We start from the raw sequence: 26,806 nt of genomic DNA, 5'->3' as shown, positions 1-26,806 counted from the left end.
TGATCGTACTATGTATATGCTTCACAGAATCCTACCTTCTTTGATACTTTTAAGATGTATCTTAGTGTGCCTTTTCTACTTATAGGTGTCTCTACTGGAGTTGGAGTATTATGTCTCATCTTACTCTTTATGGGAGAAATGTTTCCTCATCATTATACTTAGTAGTCTCTCATTGGAGGAACGGAAGCAAAAGTCCAACAAATGTGGAAGTGTTCTTGGAGTACTATGGATGTGTTGGTCTACAGACATTCAGATATTCAGATATTAAGAAGATGGCGAATTCTTTCAAGGACACATTGGGCCAAGAAGGTTATGGCTGTGTATTCTCGAAGGTAAGCTTCGTGATGGCCGCCTAGTGGCAGTTAAGGTGTTGAAAGATTCCAAGCAGAATGGAGAAGAATTTATCAATGAAGTCGCTACAATTGGCAGGACTAACCATGTTAATGTCGTTGGCCTTTAGTAACGAGGGGAGCAAAAGAGCGCTTGTGTATGAATTCATGTCAAATGGGTCTCTCGAAAGATTTATCTACAATGAGAAGAACTCAAGCACTACAACTCCTCCTTTGGGATGGGAAAAGCTTTACCGAATAGCACTTGGCATTGCTAGAGGGTTGGAGTACTTCCATCGAGGTTGTAACACCTGCATTTTGCATTTCAATATAAAGTCTCACAATATCCTTCTAAACGAAGACTTCTACCCTAAAATCTCCGACTTTGGGATGGCTAAGCTCTGTCCAACGAGAGAAATTAGTGTTGTGTCCATGGTTGGAGCTCAAGGAACTTTGGTGGGGTTTCTCACAAGTTGGATGTTTATAGTTATGGAATGATGGTGTTAGAAATGATTGGGGGAAGAAAGAACATCGATGCAGCAACAGAGAACACGAGTGAGATATATTTTCCACAGTGGATATATAATCATCTTAAACCAGACATTAATATAGAAGAATCCAGTGGGATATTTGAGGAAGAAACAACCAAAAAGATGATCGTAGTGGCTCTTCGGTGCGTACAAACAAACTCTACAAATCGGCCTTCAATGAGTAAGGTGGTAGACATGTTGGAAGGAAACAATGATGACTTGGTAATGCCTCCAAATCCTTTTCTTGATCTATCTTCACTATTTTCTTCTTTGTCGTTGTAAGAGTTGGTGTACCGCCAAATTTGGACCTGTAGTAGATTTTGTTGGGAGATTTCACTAGAAAGTCACACCTCAATCTAGCTACTTTCTATCCCAAATGATTTCAACTTGGAGATCACACCAAGGAAATCACCCACCCAAGACTTTGGTAGTTATCACAACAACCTCAACAAAGCAAAACCACTACAATATCATCACAATTCATAGCAACAATAATAATGGAAGTAACAATGCAAAGAGACACAGAGATTTAGGTGGTTCGGTAAATGTTACCTACATCCACACAAAGTTTCCTTTATAACAAAGATTGGAGAGTTTACAAGAGATCAAGAATCAATAAGAAGAGGCCTCACTCAAACCCTAGCTCAACAGAGCTCCCACGATACCCTAGAAATGAATCTCTCAAAGTTGTTCTTCAAAACCCTAATCTATTTCCTTTATATAGGTGTACATAGACAAAGGGAAGATAAATGGGCTTGGGCCGCGATGTCTCGGAGTTTGAGCTTGGCGGCGCCATAGGTGGCTTGGCCCTCTTGATAGAGCTTGGCCTTCGAGTCTTAGGTAGCTTGGCCTTTTCAAACGATCATCTGCTTATAGATGATGTGGCGGCCTTCTTCATCGAACCGGGGTGAGTGTGGTATCACGGACCGGAGCAAAGCTTCGGCGGTTCAACAAACCCAACAATCTCCCACTTGGAACCCGAGATGCTTCATGCACATCACATCTCAATTGTAACAACTCAATCAAATCCAAAAACTAAAGAAACACTTCGGCTCATTCATCATGGTCTTCAAGCAAGAAGACCCACGAGGTTGAACACAACTTCAACTTCTCGATGAAACGGCCTTGGTCAACATATCCGCCGGATTCTCACTCCCTTGGATCTTCTCAAGTGCCAAGACCTCATCCTCCAACAGAGATCGGATAAAATGATACCGGAGACCAATGTGCTTGGTCCTAGAATGAAAGGCGGAATTCTTGGCAAGATGTATAGCACTCTGACTATCACTGTGTAACACACTTCTCTCTTGCTTCATCCCAAGCTCTTCCATCAATCCCTGTAACCAGATCATCTCTTTGCTTGCCTCTGTAACGGCCACATACTCTGCTTCTGTGGTAGACAAAGCAACAATCTTCTGTAACTGAGAAATCCAACTCACTGCAGTAGCACCTACTGTAAAGACATAACCAGTAGTGCTTCTTCTGCGATCTACCTCACCTGGAAAGTCGGCATCCACATACCCTTGCGGGGTTCACAACACCCCCTTCCATAACATAGGCATTTTCTCGTAGTACCTCTCGGATATCTCAATATCCACTTCACGGCTTCCCAATGTTGCTTGCCGAGGATTAGACATAAATCTGGCGGCTCCCCTTTGCTTGGGCTATATCCGGACGTGTGCAAACCATGGCATACATAAGACTTCCAATGGCAAGAGGCATGGTACCTTAGCCATGAAGTTTCTTTCCTCAACGATCTTGGGAGAGTGTTCCTTGGACAACTTGAAGTGAATTTGCCAAAGGTGCAACCGGTTTCGCGACTACCCATCTTGAAATACCTTCTCAATATACTTTCACTGAGACAACTCGAATACCTTTTCGCCTATCTCTCCGATCCTCATCCCTAGAATCTGTTTATTTGCACCCAAGTCCTTCATAGAGAACTCACTTGCTACTTCTCTTTCAATCTCCCAATTTCTAACATATCGAACTTCGCTACTAACATATCATCAACATATAGCAACGGGATGATGTAGGTATGGAGTCGAACCTCTTGAATAGCAACAATGGTGTTGTTGCACTTATAGTAGCCATTTCCTTGCATGAAGTTATCAAACTTCTGTAACGCCTAGGGGCTTGTTTCAAACCATACAAGCTCTTTTCGAGCACTGCATACCATATTCTCTTTACCGCTTCTTGATGAAACCCTCCGGTTCTTTGCATATAAATTTCCTCAACTAGGTCACCATGGAGGAAGGCGGTTTAACATCCAATTTGCGCCAAGATATAAATCTTCCTTGCGCAACAATACTCAACACCGATCGAATAGTATTGGTTTCACCACTGGGGAGAATATCACGTGAAGTCAATGCGCTTTTTGAAAACCCTTGACTACTAGCCTTGCCTTATATCTCTGGGAACCATCATGTTCCTCTTTGACTCTAAACACCCATTTGTTCGTAGAGCCTTCTTGCCCATGGGGTAGTTTGGCTAACTCCCACGTGCCACAAGAGATGAGGGACTTCATCTCATCTTGCATAACAAGCTCCCCTTGCTTGCATCACTCAGAATGCTTCATCATAGCATTGAGGCTCGCCACCATCGATGAAAGTAGCAAGTAATTCACATAGGTGGAAGGCGGATATCTCGAACTTCGGTACATGTGGCCTGGATGTCTTTTGGGGCATGAGGTGGAGGTGGACTTCGGTGGTGTAGTATCCTGATCATCTCATTCTGCAGTCGCTTCTTGTCATCCTCATTTGTGGGGCTCCCACTATACCCGACTTACATCGAAGTCTTCCAACTCAACATACTGCGTGCCTCTTCGTACCGATTCCTTGGTTTGTGCTTCAACGTCCTTATACATCACCTTTTCATTAAACACAACATCTCTACTACTACGAATGATTTTTCGATTTTGATCATCCCAAAAGCGATACCCAAAATCATCACCGCCATAGCCGATGAAGGTGCACTTTAGTGACTTAGCATCAAGCTTGCTTCTAGCCTTGGTCACTAATGTGAACATAGGACACACAACCAAACACCTTCAAATGGGAAAGGTTCACATCCTTCCCGCTCCACTTCCTCACGGAATCTTAAAATCGATGGTCCTCTATTGATCGGGTAAAGTGCTAACACTTTCGCCATTTATTTGGGCAAACGCTGTGTAATGCGATACACCTAGCTCTCTGTCGATGTTCTATTCATCCGCTCTGCAACCCCATTCTCTTTGAGGTGTCCCCTGGCAAAGTCTTTTCCATCTTGATGCCATTGTCGACCGCGATTGCTTCTTAAAACCTGAATCCTCATACTCTCCACGTTGTCGGGGCTTCTTTACTTTCAAGCTTGTCTCATTTCAACCATGGCCTTCCAAGTCTTGAACACTTCAAATACTCCGACTTGTGTCTCGAAAAAGACCCACACCTTCCTAGTATGGTCATCATCAATGAAAGTCACAAAATATGACTTTCCGCCAAGTGAAGAGACATTAATGGCCCCGGACATCTGTATGTATCAACTCAAGCCTTCTAGCTTTGGTCGACCCGTTCTCTCGAAAACTCACCCGCTTACGCTTTCCAAATACCACGGTTCTCCACGGAAGAGTAACTTTGGGAGTTTACGAGAAGAGTGAAGGATTTTCATTCCTTTCTCACTCATGTGACCAAGTTTGCGGTGCCAAACATTGGATCCTCTTTGCCATGTGCCGCGGCAATCGACTCACAAAGTAATGCGGTCATGAGTACCATCTTTCTTACCATTTGCAACAATCAATGAACCGCCCGAGACCTTCCAAGTATCACCGGTAAAGGCGTAACAAATCCGTTTGCCAATTGCCCCACAGAAATCAAATTCTTCCTCAAATCCGGAACATGTCTGACGTCCCTCAATAACCATGACGAGCCATTCATCTTGATATGCACATCACCCTTGCCGACAATGTCACAAGGTTGGTCATCACCGAGAAAGACCGTTCCAAGGTCACCTTCGGTGTAGTTCTCAAGGAACTCTCGATGTGAGGTAGCATGGAAAGATGCGCCGGAATCAAGTACCCAAGACTCCTTCTTGTGCTCCATCGAACATATCAAAGCATCATCTACCATCTCAACAACATTAGCTTCTTGATTCTTTTCTTGTTCTTATTAATGTTGTTGTTGTTTCTTGGTCTTAGGGCAATTGGGGCTATAGTGGCCGGGCCTACCACAATTATAGCACACCACTTCACTCATGTCTCGAGGTTTGTGTTCAACGCTTTGCAATTGGGAGGCTTGAGATTTCGATCTCCCTCCACTTCTTCTTCTACGACTCTGTTTGACTTTCTTCCCTACTTTCTTTCAATGCCGACCACGAAGTTGATCCCGAAGATGACCGGACGATCGTCTCCGGATTTCCTCGGTTAGTACCATACTAACAACGTGCTCAAACTTCAACTTGGTCATTCCTTGAGCCACTAATAGCGCCATATCGCGCCTTCCAACTTGGAGGCAATTGTCCAATATCGCCAAAGCTAGCACCTCATCACTAAATGTAATCTCAACCGACTCAATTGGTCCTTAGTTTGGTTGAATTCATTTAGGTGATCCTGAAGGAGGTCCCCTCCAACATTTTCATACTAAAGCGGCTTGGTGATCAAATAGACTTTGTTTTGCGGCGAGGGTTGTTCATACATCGTAGTAAGTGCCTCCATGAGAGACTTCGCCGTCTTCTCGGTTTTAATATTGAAGGCTACCGACTTGAAAGACTCAAGCGGATTGTGGCCAAGGCCTTTCTATCTTGCAAATCCCATTTATCTTGTGGAATCTCCTCGGGCTTCTCTTATCAATGTTTCCATCAAATCCTTCCGATAGAGAACATCCTCAATTTGCATCTTCAATAGCCGGAAGTTTGTTAAAAGTCAAACTTCTCTATCTTCATAGCTTTCCTTTTCGGTCGTCATGACTCGAACCAAAACAACGGTGGAGAACTTCCGGAGGAATTTCTTCAAACACCTAGCTCTCTCTATGCTAAAGGTGGAGTCTTTCCTCACACACCTTGTTCGATGATTCAAAACCGTGCTCGATACCACTTGTTGGGAGATTTCACTAGAAAGTCACACCTCAATCTAGCTACTTTCTATCCCAAATGATTTCAACTTGGAGATCACACCAAGAAAATCACCCACCCAAGACTTTGGTAGTTATCACAACAACCTCAACAAAGCAAAACCACTACAATATCATCACCTGATTCATAGCAACAATAATAATGGAAGTAACAATGCAAAGAGACGAGAGATTTAGGTGGTTGGTAAATGTTACCTACATCCACACACAAGAGCCGAGTTTCCTTTATAACAAAGATTGGAGAGTTTACAAGAGATCAAGAATCAATAAGAAGAGGCCTCACTCAAACCCAAAGCTCAACAGAGCTCCCACAATACCCTAGAAATGAATCTCTCAAAGTTGTTCTTCAAAACCCTAATCTATTTCCTTTATATAGGTGTACATAGACAAAGGGAAGATAAATGGGCTTGGGCGCAATTGAGCTTGGAACATAGGTGAGGTGGTGGCCCTCTTCAATAGAGCTTGAGAGAGTCCGCCCTTAACTGGCCGCTTCTTCAACGATCATGATGGAAGGCTTATAGATATGGAGCGCCTCTTCATCGAGAACGGGGTGAGTGTGGTATACGGACACCGGAGCAAAGCTCGACGGTTCCAACAAACCCAACAGATTTAGTGTGACTAAACTAGATGTTCTACTTCTGAAGTTATTGCCAACTTATCGAGACCAAATAAGTGGCAGAGAGTATCTCTTCTATTTTTGTTTTCATAATACGATGTACATACCTTAACGTTGTAGCACGAATTTGTGTAGTGTCTCGTGCCCGTGTAAATTTGCGATCCAAGGTTGAATTCTAGATTTTGATTCTGCAGGATGTCCTTGCACAAGTTGCACAGCTTGAAACCCCACTCTTGCCAACTTAACGGCAAATACCGTCATGAAGTCCCAGCAGTAACTTCATATGATTATTATTCATCTCAATATTACTACTTTAATGACAAATTAGACAAATTATTAGAAAGTAAAACTATAAATCTGTAGTTAAAAATAAAAACTGCCCATGGTAATCTTTGGCTGTAAGTCTGACTGCAACTTCAAAGGCTTCAATCTCATGACAAATCAATGAAAAATAATTGGCTCATGAACGTCAATTTAGTTTCTCAAATAGCAATGTAAACATATGTAGTGGAAACAGAGGCGGCATACAATAATCGTTCTTCTGGAGAGGTTCCATCAAAGCCATTTCCTATTCTTGAAAACAAAACGGGGACATACCCATGCTTTAAAAAGAGCACCTTTGGTGTGGATATTATTGAAAAATACGTCCATTTTCTCTATCCGAAATCTTATTGTAATGCATAGACAACTGTTCCTATGCCTCCGTAATTACTATGACAAGGTAAGATGTCCTCATAATAACATCCATGTGAATTATACATTTTAAAATCCAGCATGCATATACATGTTTGTAGTCACTAATCATGCACGGATAAGTGTTTTCCCTTCACATACATCGCAAATGTTGTAGCCAAGGCCGTCACAGTATGGACATTTTGTTCCCTCGTCAACCCATTCCAGAAACTGCAACAAATTGAAAATGTGACTGTGAGGCAAAATTATTTAGTGTGTATATATATATTGATATATTGATTTTGAATACTACTCACTGCGGCTCGATGTTTGGCTCACCAGTTCCATGACATTCTGAAACAGAATAATGACCATTATTAGTTTCAAGTTATAACCAAAGTCTAGTTTGGGAATCTGTATCTAGCTTCTTCCTTGTTAACTTCTTAATATGTTAGATATAGACAGTCTGATCACTAGTACAATGGACATTTATTTCCAGAAGAGAGGGATAACGCTCATTCAAAAATGCAAAACCTACGGGGATATTTATAAGAAAGCAAATGCTCTTCGGCCATAACAAGTCGAATTCTTGAGCGAATTGATAACAGACATACCTGTGCATAATACACGCCCCTCCCCACGAAAAGCAATACACTTTGTTGTTGAAATTCCACCTTGCTTGCTGAAACCTCTTTGTTTCTGCCCACAAGTCTGGATGAATCTTCCCACCGATTCTCTCCAAGAAGGAAGACACGTTGGTGAGATGCCTCAAATTCTGCATCTTCACTTTCCTTAATAACATTCTGCTTGATCTCCAAAACTTCTGTCACAGAAGCAACTGAAGCCCCAACTGCATTCTCCTTGCAGAAAAGGAAAACCTCTTCAATCGTGACATAGAAATTGAGCAATGCATGCGCACCATGGCTTAACAATGATGTTCGTAGAAACAATTATGTTGTTCATGGGAAGAACTATGGAAATTTTCAATCAACTAGTTCAACCGACAAAAGGATTTCCTTCTACTTTTATATATCAGTGTAAAAAAACTGTGTACACTGATTTCACCCTAACGTTGTATTCAATGCCATTGCTGACTTGGCTGTATACATTTCCAAAGCACACCATACAAATGGCCCCATCGAAACCATCTTATTCTTAGCAGGATGCATTGGTTGAGGGTCCTGAACTTGGTACGTGAGGCAATGGGTTTGTACAAATCTGCACTTCTTGACATCAAAATACAATAGTTCTTGTTTGCTGCAAAACGAGCAGGTCTTGGCCTCTTGGGTTGTTTCAAGGGTGACCATTCATTGATATAAGACTTCAAAACGGACAATCCATGTCGGATTTATACATATTTGTGTGTCAAGTTATGTTTCCGCTTAAACTATCCGTTGAAAGGTAAGGTTATTCTTGTTTTCTACTTACTATCTTAAAACCTCCAAGAATATCTTGCAGAGTACAAGACACATGGAGATACTTTGCTACATTGCAGTGGAACAGGTACATACTAATAGACAACATCCCAACAGTATAACTGTAGAGAAACGCGCCATGGGTTAAAGCCATGAGTGGTCGCTTTTTTCCTTGAGCGGGTCGCTAAATTACTGGAGTCATCCAACAGTGAAAAGCAGAAAAAATCCCTTTTTCTCTACAATAACTGTATAAGCAATAGTATCCAACAGCAGGCAGCAAGACATTATAGGCCAACTATCTAACAAACCATGAAGCATTTCATAAGAATTAACAAGGTTTCCACCATAGATTAACTAAACAAACCTTTCCGACTCTGATCTGCACTTACATGAAAGTTAGGGACAACTGCTCCTTGCGCCATAAATAACTTTTCCAAGAGTTCAGCTGTCACAATTCCATCTTCACAAGCACCTAATGAGGTCTGTCATCGTTTTTGAAGTATTTAATTTATATATTGGTTACTAATATTCTTCCATTTTCTTTTCTTTCTTTCTTTTTTTTGTGAAAAACAGGATTAAGATTTCCCACCATTTTGATGATTTTATATAGAAAAATGACTGAGCAAGCAACAAATACACTACTCACTTGCCAAGTTTTTACAGCACGATCAGTCCCCCTCAAGAAGCTAGAGAACTCCAGGCCATATCTTCCTCACTTGAATAAAATCCCAGTTTCTGTAATGCTTCCTGTCACGATCGAACCCCTATTAGAATCCAAATTTTACTTCAGAGATTTAATTTTGAACACTTTCAACTCATAGGTGAGAAACCAAAGAAATTCATGTTACCACATAACAAACTTGGGTTACTCCCGTCGAGTATACACCCATTACTCTGACATTTTAGCTCTATCCCAACCAAGATGCTATCCGGCATAAAGTGTAACTACAGACAATTAAGGATATTTGCTTTATACATTTTATCAAGCGCATTACATTTGGTTCCCTGTTGCATAGTGGGTCACAATCAAGTTCTTGTCCAAAAAAAAAACGTCTCCAACTTTTCACCCTCACGATTTATAGTATATATGATGCCCCTTCTGACTTGTTTAAATAGTAAAATGAGTTGAGCATCACCTTCACATCTAACATCCTATATCCTTCCACAGTGCATAATGTTTTTAAGAGTCTAGCTATATGTGATTATGAAAATTTCAGCTAGTTCGCTGTTTTCTACATATAAAACGGGCAAAAAAAAGTTTATAAGCAGCACGCTTTTCGCAACCCAGAATGCTATAGAGATCTGACTGTCGCGGAAGCTCAGAATACTAGGTAATTAGTAATAACACAATGATCACAAAGCATCATTTCGATCTTTCTTCACTAGCTTCATTTCTGTGGTTATGTTAATTGTCCTCAGAATTTTCATTCATCAGTGCATGCTACATTCCAATGTACTTCTCATCTAGAGCAAAATATGCCAAAATATGAAACTGTGGCACAATTTTTTTCATCTGTAACATTTCTTACAAGTGTCATAAAAAAATTATATGGAATTATTCAATTCAAATCATATATAAATAAAATCAATCAATCAACCAAACTCGCCCTTGAAATTTCTTAGCGGAAATGCAAGCAGACCTGCATTGCATGAACCTCCACGCCTTCTGAACCTCCTTCTCCTAAATCAAATTCTTATTCACAGTACTCAAATCCACTTTCTTCAAAACCTTAAGAATGTTATCTACACTCGATACATTCTCCGAAACTGAACTCGAGTTCTGTCTTTCAAATGACGAATCTCTTACGGCATTCCAACGTGTCACTTATTGGTCTCAGCCGCTGGGTTTGACCACGAGAGCACAAGGTTCAAACCAAGTGGGCCTAAAATAACTCCGACCACACATTATATGAATTTGCTTTGATTGAATGGCAGAAGACTTGATGAAGTCGTCTATGTTTGATGATAGATGAGCTCTATTATTATTTGAAAATCGTGTCCACTTCAGTTGCTCAGGAGTTGTAAACAGACGGTGCTTTGGTGATCGACCAGAAGTATAGTTGTCATGTTTCAATTGCTTCAGTTCGTCACGTTCGTCCTAGTTCTCATCGGCCTGAATGGAATTCTTCTAGTCACTTCCGAGAAGTGTCCAGCCGGTTTTGGGTTCAATACCCGTTTCGACTTAATTCAGGTGACAGGGTTATCTATTCAAAAAGGTTTATCTATTCAGGTGACCGGGATATCTATTCAGGTGACGGGTATATCTATTACAGTGACGGGGATGATACAATTGCTGATGAAGGATACCCAGGCTTAGTGCTAAAGTGTTTAAACTCCCGTCTGGTCATTAGTATCTCCAACCACTTCTATCATGTGCGAGACATAGATTACGACCGAAAAGTTTTTCAAATAGTGGATGTGGATATAGTAGATGAGCCAGATTGTCCTCAACCACGAACAAATGTCTCATTACAATCCACACCATTCTTACACGCTGTTATCACTTCAGAATCCAATTTACTATATGACAATATGACCTTTTTCTACAATTGCACCAACAATACCCAAAATGTGAAGCAGTCTCTCCCGTGTCTAGACAAATATAACAACAACAACAACAACAACAACAACAATACCAATCTACGGTCTTATGCTCTTCTTGAGGCTGACATTCCAAAAGGTTTTAACGGGTACAAAAACTGTTTGGAGAGTGTGGTGGTACCGTTTACTAACGCTATAACCTTTGATGATAGTATTCCGGTACTAAACCAAACGCAGGGATTAAAACAAGGGTTTCAGCTCAGCTGGTCTGCACCTACTGAATGTCAGGACTGCGAGAATTCCGGAGGGAGGTGCCAGTATAATGGTACAGGTTTCCGCCGTTGCAGGTGCGAAAATGATGGCAGCTTTGCAGATAGAAACTGCCCCCAATTTGATTATAATCTAGCAGGCATGTTTCTAAATTCTTCCCTGCTTACTCTCTTGTTTCAACTTAATACTTAGACCTGATCCCGATTTCAATAACTTGTGTGTATACATCATGTAATGCTGGGTTAAGTTACTTTGATTATAGTACCCTGTTAATCATCTTTTCTTAATTCTACATTGTTATCCAACAAGTTATTCAGTGTTTTAAGTAATTTTGCATACTGTTTAAAAGTGGTTCCAACACGAGTTTAGCATGAAAAATCACTTTTCAGACAGCAGTTCACATATTGCTCGTATTAGGAATGGAGATAGAATTTGTAATGCACTCAGAATTCTTTAAAAAAGAAGAAGCACAACATACAAAATAATAATTGTATAATTCAATAAAATGGGCTTGTAACTATGGTCATGCCATGTATATATTAACGACAACCACATGTTTGCATTGCAGGCCATGGCTTAACTACTGGTGTAAAGGTCATAATTGGTGAGCTTATTATATACTACATGTCACTTGATCAACTCTTTAACAAAAACAATTGCAGATTTTAAATTTTAAATCTATCTCTTTGTTTATAGGTGTATCCACTGGAGTTGGAGGATTATTAGTAGGACTTCTGATCTTATGGGTACTTTACAGGAAGATTATCTCCTCACTATGCTCTAGAGTTGGAGGAGTTGTACTTCTAATCTTATTGGTATCTTACAGGAAGTTTATGTCCTCATTATGCTCTTGTTGGAGGGATATAATGGAGAGTTTAGAAAATGAGGAAGTGTCCTCAGAGAACTACAAATGTGGTCCACAAAGGTACAACTATTCAACAATCAAGAAGATGACCAATTACTTCAAAGAAACATTAGGCAAAGGAGGATATGGTTGCGTGTTCAAAGGACAGCTTCATGATGGTCGTTTAGTGGCAGTTAAGGTATTGATAGAGTCCAAGGGTAATGGAGAAGATTTTGTCAATGAAGTTTCTACCATTGGTAGGACTAACCATGTCAATGTGGTTAGCCTTCTAGGCTTTTGTATCGAGAAAACTAAACGAGCTCTTGTGTATGAGTTCATGCCGAATGGATCACTTGAAAGATTTATTTACAAAGAGAATGAATCAAGCTTCACGCCTCCTTTGGGATCGGAAAAACTTTACCAAATAGCACTTGGCATTGCTAGAGGTTTGGAGTACCTTCATCGTGGTTGTAACACACGCATTTTACATTTCGACATAAAACCTCACAACATCCTTCTAGATAAAGACTTCTGCCCAAAAATCTCCGATTTTGGGCTAGCCAAACTTTGTCCAACAAGAGATGTTAGTGTCATGTCCATGGCTGGAGCTCGAGGAACTATAGGTTACATTGCACCTGAATTTTGCTTCAGAAACTTTGGAGGGGTGTCTCACAAGTCGGATGTCTATAGTTATGGAATGATGGTGTTTGAAATGATTGGGGAAAGAAAAAACATTAACACAAAAGTGGAGAACATGAGTGAGATATATTTTCCGCAGTGGGTATATAATCATCTTAAACCAGACTTCAGTATAGAAGGACCATGTGAGGTGTTTGAGGAGGAAACGACCAAAAAGATGATTGTAGTGGCCCTTTGGTGCATACAAACACACCCAACATATCGGCCTTCTATGACTAAGGTGGTAGAGATGTTAGAAGGAAACAATGAAGAGTTGGAAATGCCTCCAAATCCTTTTCTTCATCCAACTGTACATTCTTCTACTTTATCATCATAAGGGTTTCTCTATCACCAAATTTGGATTCTAGCTCCTTAGCTTTTTTCGATTGTTATCCTCCAATGGCAAGATCGATCTCCAAGCTTTTATTAAACTACTTGGCTTTATTAAACTATCCAAATTTGGACTCTTTGGTGCTATAGGGCTTTATTAAACTATCCAATACTCACAATTTCTCTCATTGTCAATTGCAAACTTAGAAGTGTTTGTTTTTTGTTTTATTTTCAGTTTATTTTTATTAGTTGAATAAGCATTAGACTATACACTATTTCTTCTCAACCCTGTCCTGTTTTTGAGGTAACTCTTGCAGGTTCCTGTGTTTGACATCTTTAGCCCGATTTTTGGCCGGCATGGACTGATGGACCTCCTAACTTAAACCCGTTATGGGCCTGGACCTGGCTGAGTCTTGTTCAAGTCCGGCCCATTTGTAGCCCATGTCCCCTAATCTATATAATAAAGCAGCTTGGTCTTTGTATGATATTATATCGAGCGGTCAGGGAGAAAACAGTTTTGGGATGATCGGTGATAAATCAGTTTCTTTTAAGAGTCTTACTTACTCTAAACTAAAGAGTTCTACTTTCTTTTAAGGGTCCTACTTACTCTAAACCAAAGAGTTCTACTTACTTTAAAAAAATCACCATATGGGCATTGGGAGACTTCAGATAATAAAGCAGCTTGGTCTTTTTATGCTGTTATATCGAGCGGTCGGGGAGAAAACAATTTTGGGATGATCCTACAGTGATAAATCAGTTTCTTGATAAATCAATTTCTTTTAAGAGTCCTACTTACTCTAAACTAAAGAGTTCTACTTTCTTTTAAGAGTTCTACTTACTCTAAAAAAATCATCATATGGGCATTGGGAGACTTCAGAACCGACAGTGAACGTCGTAAATGGTTCCAATGACACCATCTATGATTTTTATGGTTTTCATAAATCCATGTATCAGGTGTGTTAATCCAATGAACTATGACCAGACTTATTTTTCAATCCTTTAATTCAATATTATGTTTTGCCACATTGCTCTTCATAAAGGTTTCATTGTCTTATATACAATTGAATAGTTATGGCTGGTGAGATAAGGTAGACTGTCCGGGTTTTTCCTAATTATGCTATTGGTTTAATGCTTTAATCGTAGATGATTTTATGTTTCTGAAGTCTTAATCATAATTAAAAGATTTAATGAATTTCCCTGAACTTGGGTTCTTTATACACCAGATTAAGCCCCCCCGCACTGTGCACCTGCACCTAGCAATGAGAGTGAAGGAGTTGTTGATAGCGAGCGGCTTTAAACGCGTAAATGTAGAAAAAGGACGCATACTTGACCATGGTGCTTGGGTGCCCACCATGCTCATGTATCCCAATGCCGATATTCCAGTGTGTTAACTTTCTATTCAAACCAACAAGGATGGAACCTATCACTATAACATGGGCAAGGCATTGGCTCCTCTTAGAGAAGAAGGGGTACTTATATTTGGATCAAGAAGTGCTACACACAACTTAAGAGAAATGGGTATGAGTAACGGTCATGTTGTTTCTTAGGCTGAAGTCTTTGATACATGGCTCAAAGAGTCTCTTTAAACGGAAGGCCGGTAACTGCACTCAAAATCTAAGTTTTTCCATTGATTATGTAGAAAAAATATGGAGATAGAGAAAAACATTGTTGATAACTTATGTTCATAAACAAGGGGACCTCTATAATTATATGTTGAACTTGGAAAGGATTGTTTTGTAGATATAAAGATGTGAACCATTACGAGAAGAAGGCCCCATATGGCAAAAAGGCCCACCCCCACCCGGATCACTTTTACCCTTTGTACGTAGCACTTAGGGCTGCAGGGGACAAGTCTAAGGCAGAACAGATCCATCATAGTTGGAGCCTTGGTTCAATTTCTTATGCCTCTTACCATTTCACGACAAATTGATCATTCACGGATGCATTTTCGACAAATCGTATTTATTCCTGATGACAATAAAAATTGACATTTGAAAGATTATACGTATGTAATTATTGTCATCTCATTTGTTTCTAGAGAAACCAATGAGAAAATTCTCCAAATCAATTTTACTTTTCCCCTTACAGGAATCAAATTAATTAAGTAGGTAAATGGAATGGGACGACGAAGGTTGCTATAAAAGTTCTTTATGAAAACATCTATTCTGATCCAGCTAGCATGTAAGATTTTTCTTTACTAGTTTTACATTTTCAAACATTTATCTTGATTTTTTTTTCGTAGTATTGAGATGACAGACAAAACAAATAGTTTCAAATCTGACCTTTATAAAGTAGCTACTATAAGTTCACTGGTTCTAATTTTGAAAAGCTTAAATTCCATTTAATATGACGAATGAAATATCTTTTTTTCGTTGGGTAAGTTAAATTGTATTAAAAAGATAACAAAAAAAGGACAAAAAGTGTTTAGGGAGGCAACATGTTGCCTCTCTAAGGTCAGACTCAATCAAGCATCCATTACTTCCATTTATAACTATGGAGTAAAGTACATTTCACTGAAATCTATAAAATGTTTGGAAAGACCCTTCCCATTTGTGAATCCACTCTGGTTTGCCCTCACAAACAACTCTCTCATTCTCTGTAAGGGCTGTAGCAATCTTTGCCAAGGTGTCAGCAGTGAAATTGCCTTCCCTAAAGATAGTGGTTATCTTAAGTTGATGCATGGTAGCTGTGCAGTTCGTCTATCTTGCTTGAAGTTTCCATGGCACGTTACCACTTGTAAAAGCTTTCGAGGCATCTTCTGAATTCGTTTCTACCCAAAGCCTGAGCCATCCTCTCGATACGGCAGTTTCCACACCTTCAAGGATAGCTAAACACTCTGCCTAGAAACTTGTTGCAATCCCAATACTTTTCCACATTGTCAGCTTGAAGTCTCCCATATTTCCTCTGTAAGAAACACCAATACCCCTGGGGCTGGATTGCCGGTATTTGCACCATCTGTATTCAGTTTGATTACATCAGGTTCTGGGGGGATCCAAGTACATGTTTTGATTTTTGGTGCACCCTTTGCTCTAGGTTTGACATCCCAAAACTGCAACATTGAGCATTCAAAACGAGAGTTGTAGCTATGGCTTCTAGACAGATTTCCTGTGATCTTTACTTGAGTTCTAACATAGTACTTGCACTCTACTATATTAGGTCCCTTTTCTTCAAACAAAACCTTATTCCTTTGCTTCCATATGCTAGCCAGCACAGCCACCATACATGCATTCCACCATGCATTCCACATTTGCTTCAATCGAGGACTCCATTCTCTGTTCGTACTCATAGCATCTTCAAGGCTAACTGCAGAGATCCACTGCCATAGCTGTTGGGAGAAGGAATAGTGCCAGAAAAGATGGTCATTTGTCTCAGTTTCATTTCTACACAAACTACAACGAGATGCCAAATGCACACTGACTTTTCGTACTCTTTCATCAGTGGCCACGCCTTTTTGCAACATTTTCCATACCAAAGCAGCCGGTCTCGGGTGTATATGGCAATTCCAAAGAAATTTTCTCCATGTAACCGAGGGTTTTTTTGTTCTGATCTCATCATATGCCAACTTTGTAGAAAAATTACCTTTCATGTCAGGGCACCAAACTACATAGTCATCAAAAATTGGACTGCACTTCTGCACTGTATTCACTCCCACATGAACACTATCTATCAACTCTTGCAGAATATTAGGAATACTCCATCTGTTTTCTTCTAAAAGATCACACACTTTTGCTCGACATCCTTTCAATTCTTGAGAGCTGATATTCGGTAATTGCTTGAGAGATTTGTTTCCTAGCCAATTGTTTCTCCACAAATCTGTGTTCTTTCCATATGCAATCACCCATTGAGATATTGGAACCACTTCTTCCAATGCCAGTCCAGATAGAGGTAGGCTTGTGATATGTAATCATTTCACCATCCTTGTTAAAGTATTTAGCTCTCATAAAAATGCTCAAATCACTCTCACCATCAAGAACTTCCCATGCCATTTTCATGAGTGTAGCTTTGTTCATGTTTTTAAGCCTTCTTATTTCAAGCCCGCCTTCCGCAAGTGGTTTATACACTCTGTCCCAACTCACATTTACACCTTTTCTAATATTAGGATCACCTGACCAAAGAAAAAATTTCATAGTTGTTTCGGCTTCCTTGATTACAGACCTAGGCCATTTGTATATGGCCATGTTGTAAATGGGAATGTTGCAAAGAACGGATTTGATTAAGATAACCCTTCCTTGGAAAGAAAGCATTTTACCCTTCCAACTGGTGAGTTTTCTCTTTATTCTATCCAAAACTGGAGTTACACATGACCTAGTTACCTTCCCCTGATGTAAATGTATGCCAAGGTACCTCTCAGGTAAAACTCCTTCCACCATGTTTAACTCCTGTAAGACATTCTCTTTTCTCTCATCTGTGAAGCTACCAAAGAAGACCTTACTCTTTGATTTGTTTATGTGCTGACCAGAGGCCAACTGATATCTTTCTAGAACAGAGTTAAGCTTTCTGATTCCTCTAATCCCACCATTTGCAAAAATGATGATGTCGTCTGCAAAGAAAAGATGGCTAGGAGCTTCAACCTTTTGTATACTGGTCAAATGCCTCAGATGCTTCATATTCCTCAAGTAATGTAAAGCCCTACTCGGTATGTTTTCTGCAATTGCAAAGAGAAGTGGAGACAAAGGATCGCCCTGCTTAAACCCTCTTTTCATGGCAAAATATCCAACTGGGCCTCCATTCAGAAGAATTGAGATGTATGTAGAATTCACAATTGTTTTCATCCACTTGATCCAAGTTTCAGCAAAACCGAGTTTTTCCATTACTTGAAAAAGGAAGCTCCAATTCATGGTGTCATAAGCCTGAGTGATATCAAGCTTAAGTGCAACAGACCCTCCATATTTTTTCCTTTTCATCTCATTCATTAATTCTGAGGCCAGACAAATGCTTGCTTGTGAATTTCTCCCTGGTATAAACCCTGTCTGTTCTCTTGTGATGATCTTCTCAGCCATAACATTAAGTCTCAACTGAAGAAGCTTTGTGATTATTTTGAAAAAGAAGTTGCCCATACAGATAGGCCTGTACTGGCTAAGCTTCTTGGCTTCCTTATCCTTAGGTATCAAAGCAATGAAGTTTGAGTTTAAACCTTTTGGTAAACTTCCTTAGATAAAGAAAGATTGTACTGCAGCACACACATCTTGTTTGATGATACCCCAACAGTTGAAATAAAGGTGTCCTTAGAATCCATCGGGTCCGGGAGAGCTATCTGCCTTCATAGAGAAGACGATTGTCTGTATTTCATCATAATTGGGAGTCTTTGTGAGAAAATAATTATCTTCTTCATCAAGCAATTTAGGGACAGTACTCAAAAGCTCAGGGTCCTCAATAATTTGTGTTTCTTGAAATTTTTCTTCATAATAGCTAGTGACATGCTCTTTAATCTGCTCTTGTTCTGTTATTATGGTCCCATCCTCTTTCATAATCTCTGTAATCATGGCGGCACCTTGTCGGATCTTACAAATATTATGGAAATAAGATGTATTTCTGTCACCTGATTCATCAAAATGAATTATACTTTTTGTTTAAGTAGAGAAGCTCGATTTTCTCTAGCTGCATCCAACTCCACCTCTTTCTGAACCATAGCTGTCAATGCATTCTCATCAGTACTGTTCAGGTCTACCATATCTTGCATTCTTAGTAACTCAACTTGTGCCTTTCTTATACTCATATCCACATGCCCAAATATCTCAGAGTTCCACTTCTTGAGCTCCACCTTAAGTCTTTGCAGCTTTCTCATGACTTTGATGATAGGTGGAAGAAGCCCATCAAAATCTTGATTCCAATTATGCCTTACAAGGTCAGAAAAGGTGGGGTGGGATACCCACATTTTATTAAACCTAAAAGAAATATGTTTAGGCTTAGGGACATTTGGATTCATCCCAATAAGAAGAGAGTGGTCAGATGCATATCTAGCCCCCACTATATATTTCCATTCAACAAACTTCAAGTTCCAAGCTTCATTATAGAACACTCTATCCAATCTGCTGAGTACCCTTCTATTTACCAATCGGTTGTTGCACCAAGTAAACTTCATGCCTTCCCAGTTGCTTTCAAAGAGCTCGGCTTCATTGGCAAACACATTGAGCTCATTCATTGCCTGCCTACTAGGTGGTCTGATGCCTTTCTTCTCTTCATTTCTCAAAACAACATTGAAATCACCAATGATAGCCCATGGTAAAATAGTGTTTATTCCTTTAAGATCTCTCAAAAGCTCCCTTCTGAGAATAAGAGAGCAACTTGCATGTACAAAAGACAAGATGCAATTATTGACCAAAAGGGTAATATGTTGTTCTGCCACCAACAACACATTCATGGAGATACCAACTCTACTAAACACCTAACGGTTTCCCAATCTTCCTTGAGAGTCATTGTGGATGATACAGTTCTCAAAATAATTCAAGCTAAAAGCATTAAGAAGGTTAGTTTGAGGCTTTACTAAGGGCTCTGCCAAACAAACTATATCTGGACTATGATAGTTGATCATATCTCTCAATCTATCTCTAGCATTCTCTTTCATTACCCCTCGAATATTCCAAAAGATGATCTTCATTATTAATTTGAGGAGGTAGTACCATGCGACTTTGTTAAAACTGATGCATTAAAAGCCTGACTTTGGGTTGGCCCCTTGTTCTTCTTCTTTTACATTTGCTGTTTCTGACCTTCTATTGCTTTAGCAGTAGGCTTGGGAACCCGCTCTGGCACTCTTGTAATAGTTACAGGGGTCTGTTGCTCATTCTCATCCTCCTCCCCTACACTGTCAAGCAATGTGAAATTATTACTCATTTGTAAGGGATTGTTAACTAGTTCAACAGTGTTGTTGTCCTTGATACAACATACAACCTGTTCAACCAATGCTTCTACAACCTCCCTAATAGAGGCAACATCAGTAACAGTTCCTTGATTCACAGTTTGTTCTTCATGATGCACATCTTCTTGAGTTTTCTTAGGCATCACCCCATCATCTTGTACCATTTCTTGTGCCACAACCTCGTGTGATTCCTCTTGCATCTCAACTTGTGTTTCATCTTGCATTTCATCATTAGCATCGTGTTCTTGTCTCTCAGATGATTGTCCCTCTTCACAACCTTCAGTCGAGACCTTAGATGTCTCATTTTCATTCCCAGTCTCTTTTCCCATATCTCCTGCAGTGTTTTGCACTTGAACTGGTTCTGAGTTCGGTTCTGCCTCTGTAGTTCCCACTACTTGTTTATCTTTCCTCCTGTTTCTCCTTTTCTGGTTCCTAGATAGAACTTCAGTGTCCCCTTCCTTTCTCCCATTGGTTTCCTTCTCATTGTTTTTCCTAAGTTCTTCTTTTAAAATTCTGCAGTCAGTAACCAAGTGACCCACCCTTTTACAATGGTTGCAAAATTTTGGCAGATGGCTTGTGTTAACTTTTTGCCAGAACTTAATATTTCTTCCTTCCACTTCAACCCAAATCTTTTCTGGTATTTTTTGCGTCAAGTCAACATCCACTAACACACTTGCATAATATCCAAGCTTCCTCTTAGCAGTGTTCTCGTCAGTGTGTATAGGGCGTCCAACAGCTCTCCCAAGGGAAAATGAAGTTTTAATTTCCCAATACTCTAAGCTCAGACCTGGAAATCTAATCCACACAAGAGCATTTGAGTGATTCTCTTTGCTTGTGGAGAAGTTCAGGGTCCATTTGCTCAATTTCAACACTTGGTCATCAAAAACCCAAGTTCCTTGTGTCCAAACCCTTTGATAGTCAGTGTCATCAGTGAAACGAAACATGATGTATCCTCTGCCTAATCGAGTTGCCTGCCATTCACATGTAGGCTTCCACAATTCCTTTATCTTAGCATTAATATCATTCATACTGAACTTAGACATATCTAATCTCCCTACCAAACTTAGTTTGAAGAATTCCAACCCTTTATCCACTTCATCAGCTTGAATGGAAATGGTGGGATACTCACCTTGACGTCCAGGAGTTGGAAGAGTTGCAATATCGACATCTCTTCCATACGTCATTTTGGTGGCGTTTGCATACGACTTCTTACCCATGTTTCGATTGTTTTGTGTAGAATCTACATCAATCACTTCAATGGAGTTCACTTCTTCATTTCCTCTATCCTCTAGTGGTGTAATGGTTGCGTCCAGAAAACCCCAGGGACAAAAGATTTGACCTTTAGATTGTGAAGGGGTCACAAAATCTCCCCCCTCGTTTGCCATGTCAGTTGTATTTTTTCCGATCAAGTGGAGTGGGTTTTCCGCCGGTCAAGGTCGGTCAACCCATTTGAAAGGGAAGTTTTCCCTCCTTGTCGCCAATCTTATCCTCTAAAATTTCTAAAAGAGGAATAAAATTAGCTAAAAGAGGTAAAAAGAAGTTTCAGGACGGAAATACCCTTAGTCTCACTAAAATCGCTTAAAAGAATTGAGAGAAGGTTAGTTAATTACTCTGCCGATACCTGGAAAGCTAGACTCATTTCCCTCGCATGAAAACTGCATAAAATATCAACTTCAGCATCAAGTAAATACGAGCTTGAAGCAGATGATTGGCTGCTGAAATAAATTTAGAGTAGAACCAAGTGTATCATGGTGGTGGAAAGTAGGTAAATGAGCATGAATATTACCTTTAAGGAGTTCATTGGTACTTGCGATGAAAGGAGGATGTGAGGGAGTAGTATTCACATCCAATGAATACCACACACGTGTCCAGCACAAACAGAAATACCACACCGACCTCATGTCCTCGTCCTCCAAACTTGCTGCATAGTAATTCACCGCACGCAAGTGGTATACTCAGCTCGCTTCAGAGCGACTCACATCATCAGCTCGCACACAAGATCTAAGATGTTCGTCCTACGAGCTCGCTCTAGAGTAGCTCAACTCGCACACCCTCATGCGGAATGTTTCATCTAATGACATCATCCATTATCCAGATGCAATAATTACCAGAGCCGTACTGGCACAACCCAACCACTCCCCATCATTGTGAGATTCCTACTAACACCAGCCATACACGCATCCTAGATCTCAACTACATAATTGTACTCATCTTTACACGTGCTGCGCAGATCTTCATGCTCAACAACTATAAATGCCACCTGCGCGCGTGAACTACGTCAGACCTGATTCTTCTTTCCCCCCAGAATCGAGAGATAGATACGTAGGCAGTTCGTTCATCAACGAACTCGGTCTTTCCAATATCTTATTCTCTTCTCCTCCTAATCTTGTATGTAAGGTAGAACTAAAACGCTCCTTTATATTGGCGCCATCTGTGGACTCGATTTCTTGATAAACCACTTTACCAAAACAAAAATACTCAAGCCCACGAAGCATGGCAAGCCTCAGAGCTCAACATCTTAGCTATCTTTTATACTCTCAAAATATGCATGTGATTGGTTTTCAGTAAAGACTAGCTATTGTTGTTCTCAGTACCGCTTAGCTCGCAGGTCGTCTGTCCCACCAAGAATGTACCAATGTTTAAGTAAACTATCGGTGTTGATAAGTGACCTCGCCAACGTTGATCAATTTGGACAAAGGCTACAACTAATCCAGCTCACTCCTAGTCAAGTCGTTTACAACATGAACTAGGAGCGACTTAGATACAACTAGTCTTACCCGTCCAACTAACTTAATTTATTTTGGACTAGTTCTATTAAATTCAGCTTTTTCTACTAATGATCTTCCAGTATAGATCGATAAATTGTAGGTCTATTAATGATCAGACACCAAATTGTGCAAGCACTACACGCCGAACTGGGGCTCACAACAACCATACGCACAATTTGATCTAGTGAAAGTCAACCAAGCTCCAATGCACACTAAGGGCTAGCCACAACCATCTCCGGACTGGGGCTCATTATTGCCATCTAAACATGTTCAATTATGTTATTATGCTTCATGCATCTCCAAAATTACTACTGTTAGTTCGTACTAACTCTTTAGTGCTAGCTCGCATTTTTTACAAGTCAATCAAAGCTCCAAAACTGAGGCTACCCATAGTCACGCCAATTCAAGGCTAGCTATCAACTGTGATCTCCAAATCAGGATGCCCACAGACTCACTCGGGTCACAACACCCAGCTGAGTGTAACGCTCACTCGAGCTCAAATGCTACATAACGTCACCACTTCTCTCCTGTTATCAAGACCCCAGAGGTTGCCTCAGCTCCTGTTGTCAAGACCCCAGAGGTCACCTCAGCTCCTATTGACAAGACCCCAGAGATCACCCCAGCTCTTGTTGACAAGACCCCAGAGGTCGCATCCGCTCCTGTTATCAAGACCTAAGAGGTCGCCCCAGCTCCTGTTGTCAAGACCCCAGAGGTCGCCTCCGCTCTTGTTATCAAGACCCCAGAGGTCACGTCAGCTCCTGTTGTCAAGACCTCAGAGGTCACCTCCGCTCCTGTTATCAAGACCCCAAAGGTTGCCTCAGCTCCTGCTATCAAGGCTAGTTATCAACTACGATCTCCAAATCAAAACGCTTACTAAAGCCGCCAGCTCATTAGCACAGGCAGACTCACTTGGGTCCTGATGCCCACCTGAGTATCACGCTCACTTGAGCTCATAGGCTCCATAGCCTTTCCAATTCCCACTAGTTGAGGACCTACAACTGTAGGATCAACTCAGTGAGAAAGCTCTCCGTGAGCAGTACGCTTTCTTAAGCTAACAAGCTCTCCGCGAGCAACACGCTCTCTTGAGCTCATAGGCTCCACAGCCTCTCTAATTCCCACTAGTTGAGGACCTACAACTGTAGGATCAACTCAGTGAGAAAGCTCTCCGTGAGCAGTACGCTTCCTTAAGCTAACAAGCTTTCCATGAGCAACACACTCTCTTGAGCTCATAGGCTCCACAGCCTCTCCAATTCCCACTAGTTGAGGACCTACAACTCTAGGATCAACTCAGTGAGAAAGCTCTCCATGAGCAACACGCTCTCTTGAGCTCATAAGCTCCACAGCCTCTCCAATTCCCACAAGTACTCCGCTTTCTTGGCCCTAGGGGTATGATAGAGCTTCGCAGCAATCAGCTCAAGACTTATCACTGCAATCAGATCCTCTCAGTGAACAAGTCCACTGACCCATCTATCAACACTAGGAGTGAGCCCACCAGCTACACGATGGCCAAAGATTTAATCGCTGAAGTCAAGTCCAAAGCACCAAAGCAAAACGCTGGGGGCTTTATCAAAAAAGTCCATTCGTCAGTCAGGACCCCAGAGGTCACCCAAGTTCCTGTTAATCCACCAATCAGGACCCCAGAGGTCACCCCAACACTTGTTAGTTCATCCAGTACATATTCCAAAGGTCGCCCCAGCTCCTATTAACAAGACCCCAGAGGTCTCCTCCGCTCCTGTTATCAAGACCCCAGAGGTCGCCTTAGCTCCTATTGTCAAGACCCTAGAGGTCGCCTCCGCTCCTATTGTCAAGACCCTAGAGGTCGCCCCAGCCTCTCCAATTCCTACTAGTTGAGGACCTACAACTGTAGGATCAACTCAGTGAGAACGCTCTCTACGAGCAACACGCTCTCCGTGAGCAACACACTTTCTTAAGCTAACACGCTCTCTACAAGCAACATGCTTTCTTAAGCTACCACGTTCACTCGAGCTACCAGGCTCCATAGCCTCTACGGTTCTTACTAGTTGTCGACCTACCACTCTAGGCTCCACTCAATTCTCACTAGTTTAGAGCCTACAATTTTAGGATCAACTTCAGTGCAGAACGCTCTAAACGAGCCGAATACGCAGCCAAACTCGAACACTCTCAGGAGTTCAAACGTTCTCCAGCACAACACTCTCTCTCGAGCTCATAGGCTACTTAGCCACAATACTTCTCACTAGTTGAAGACCTACATTTTTAGGATCAAGTCAGTACAGAACGCTCTCAACGAGCCGAACGTGAGATCGAACTAACATACTCTCAGGAGCCCAAACGCTTTCATTCGAGCTCAAACGCTCTAACAACGCTACAACATACTCTTAGTAGCACAGTCGGCATTTTTGTTCACAACTGCTCGCATCCTCACACGTGCTATTGTTCTCTCTCAGCAGATTGCTCCTCCGTACAAAGCGAGCTACTGAGAGGGGGTTGTGTGAGGGAGTAGTATTCACATCCAAGAATACCACACACGTGTCCAGCACAAACAGAAATAGCAGACCGACCTCATGTCCTCGTCTTCCGAACTTGCTGCATAGCAATTCACCGCGACGAAGTGGTGGTACTCGGCTTTTGAGGCGACTCACATCATCAGCTCGCACACGCGATCTAAGATGTTCGTCCTACGAGCTCGCTCCAGAGTAGCTCAACTCGCACACCCTCATGCGGAATATTCCATCTAATGACATCATCCATTATCCAGATGCAATAATTACCAGAGACGTACTGGCACAACCCAACCACTCCCCATCATTGTGGGATTCCTACTAACACCAACCATACACGCATCCTAGATCTCAACTACACAATTGTACTCATCTTTACACGTGTTGCGCAGATCTTCATGCTCAACAACTATAAATGTTACTTGCGTGAACTACGTCAGACCTGATTCTTCTTTCCCCCAAGAATCGAGAGATAGATACGTTGGCAGTTCGTTCATCAACGAACTCGGTCTTTCCAATATCCTATTCCCTTCTCCTCCTAATCTTGTATGTAAGGTGTTTGGGTAGGAATTCACTCAGACACACTATTGAATCTGCAAGGGGAGATGTTGTATAAAGAATGAGACTGTGCCTTAATGGCTGCCTACGTATCCAGAATATGTATCCAGAATCAAGTCTCTAAAAACGTAGTTCTTTGTTAAGTGAAGAGTCCTATTTATAGAAATAGAAAATAAGAGTCCTGACAGCACAAGGACTCTTACTAGATAGGACTGGTTAACTGAACATGTGACCGGCTCAGGTGACTGACCGGGCCGTCCCGATGTCTACTTCATACGTGAGCCGTCCAAGTGGCTAACTAGAATTGTGAGCCGTCCAGGTGGCTAAGTGGACATGTGAGCCATCCAAGTGGCTAAGTGGATATGTGAGCCGTCCAGGTAGCCGAGGATCGGTTACTTAGACTTAATATAAAGACTAAGTCCCTAATGAGTTCGTTAGCCAGGGTACGAATGTGGAGGTACGCACATTGCCCCCTCTTTGCCATATGGAATTGATTGGATGTGGCAAAGAAAAAATGGGGAAAAGAAACGGAACCATAATAACTGGTATAGTGTTTAGACCATGTACAATATATGGCATGATTAAGATAAAAAGGATGAAATCAATTATTTTTAAGCAAAATTAGGAATATTTGATATATAATTAGAGGCCTAAGCCTAAGGATTATAGCTTAATCTCCAGCAACAGAACTTTAAACCCAGAACTTGCACGCAGTTTCATATATCCATTTAGGAAAAATACTAATTGGCACCAGTTTCTGTTCCATGCATTGGGATACTTGCGTGCAATTTCTTGCACACGAATGCTTTCAATGGAC

General features: G+C 41.0%; 2 protein-coding genes and 2 pseudogenes across 3 annotated transcripts; 2 read left to right on the top strand and 2 right to left on the bottom strand.

Annotated features, from left to right (window-relative positions):
* Nucleotides 1-225: 225 nt before the first annotated feature.
* LOC147500671 (LEAF RUST 10 DISEASE-RESISTANCE LOCUS RECEPTOR-LIKE PROTEIN KINASE-like 2.4 pseudogene) lies at nucleotides 226-827 on the top strand (annotated as a pseudogene).
* A 6,214-nt stretch (nucleotides 828-7,041) lies between these two features.
* LOC147500670 (protein disulfide isomerase pTAC5, chloroplastic-like) lies at nucleotides 7,042-9,554 on the bottom strand (annotated as a pseudogene). The gene is made up of 6 exons (XR_015197077.1): nucleotides 9,525-9,554; nucleotides 9,311-9,411; nucleotides 9,054-9,146; nucleotides 7,864-8,109; nucleotides 7,563-7,603; nucleotides 7,042-7,480 (listed from the first exon to the last, which is right to left on the bottom strand). The product of XR_015197077.1 is annotated as a protein disulfide isomerase pTAC5, chloroplastic-like (transcript).
* Nucleotides 9,555-10,601: 1,047 nt separating this feature from the next.
* On the top strand, nucleotides 10,602-13,555 carry LOC147500669 (PR5-like receptor kinase). Its single transcript, XM_086562285.1, has 3 exons — nucleotides 10,602-11,614; nucleotides 12,044-12,079; nucleotides 12,172-13,555. The coding sequence occupies exons 1-3, from the start codon at nucleotides 11,197-11,199 to the stop codon at nucleotides 13,332-13,334; spliced, it is 1,617 nt and encodes a 538-aa protein (XP_086418411.1). The 5' UTR covers nucleotides 10,602-11,196; the 3' UTR covers nucleotides 13,335-13,555.
* A 2,650-nt stretch (nucleotides 13,556-16,205) lies between these two features.
* On the bottom strand, nucleotides 16,206-16,913 carry LOC147500668 (uncharacterized). Its single transcript, XM_086563667.1, has one exon. It carries the CDS (start codon nucleotides 16,911-16,913, stop codon nucleotides 16,206-16,208), a length of 708 nt encoding a protein of 235 aa, XP_086419793.1.
* Between the last annotated feature and the right edge of the window lie 9,893 nt (nucleotides 16,914-26,806).

The sequence above is a fragment of the Coptis chinensis genome, chromosome 5, assembly GCF_015680905.1.
Source record: "Coptis chinensis isolate HL-2020 chromosome 5, ASM1568090v1, whole genome shotgun sequence".
Classification (NCBI taxonomy): Eukaryota; Viridiplantae; Streptophyta; class Magnoliopsida; order Ranunculales; family Ranunculaceae; genus Coptis; species Coptis chinensis.
The sequence above is the reverse complement of the archived record's forward strand: the minus strand, read 5'-3'. Positions and strand labels throughout refer to the sequence as shown.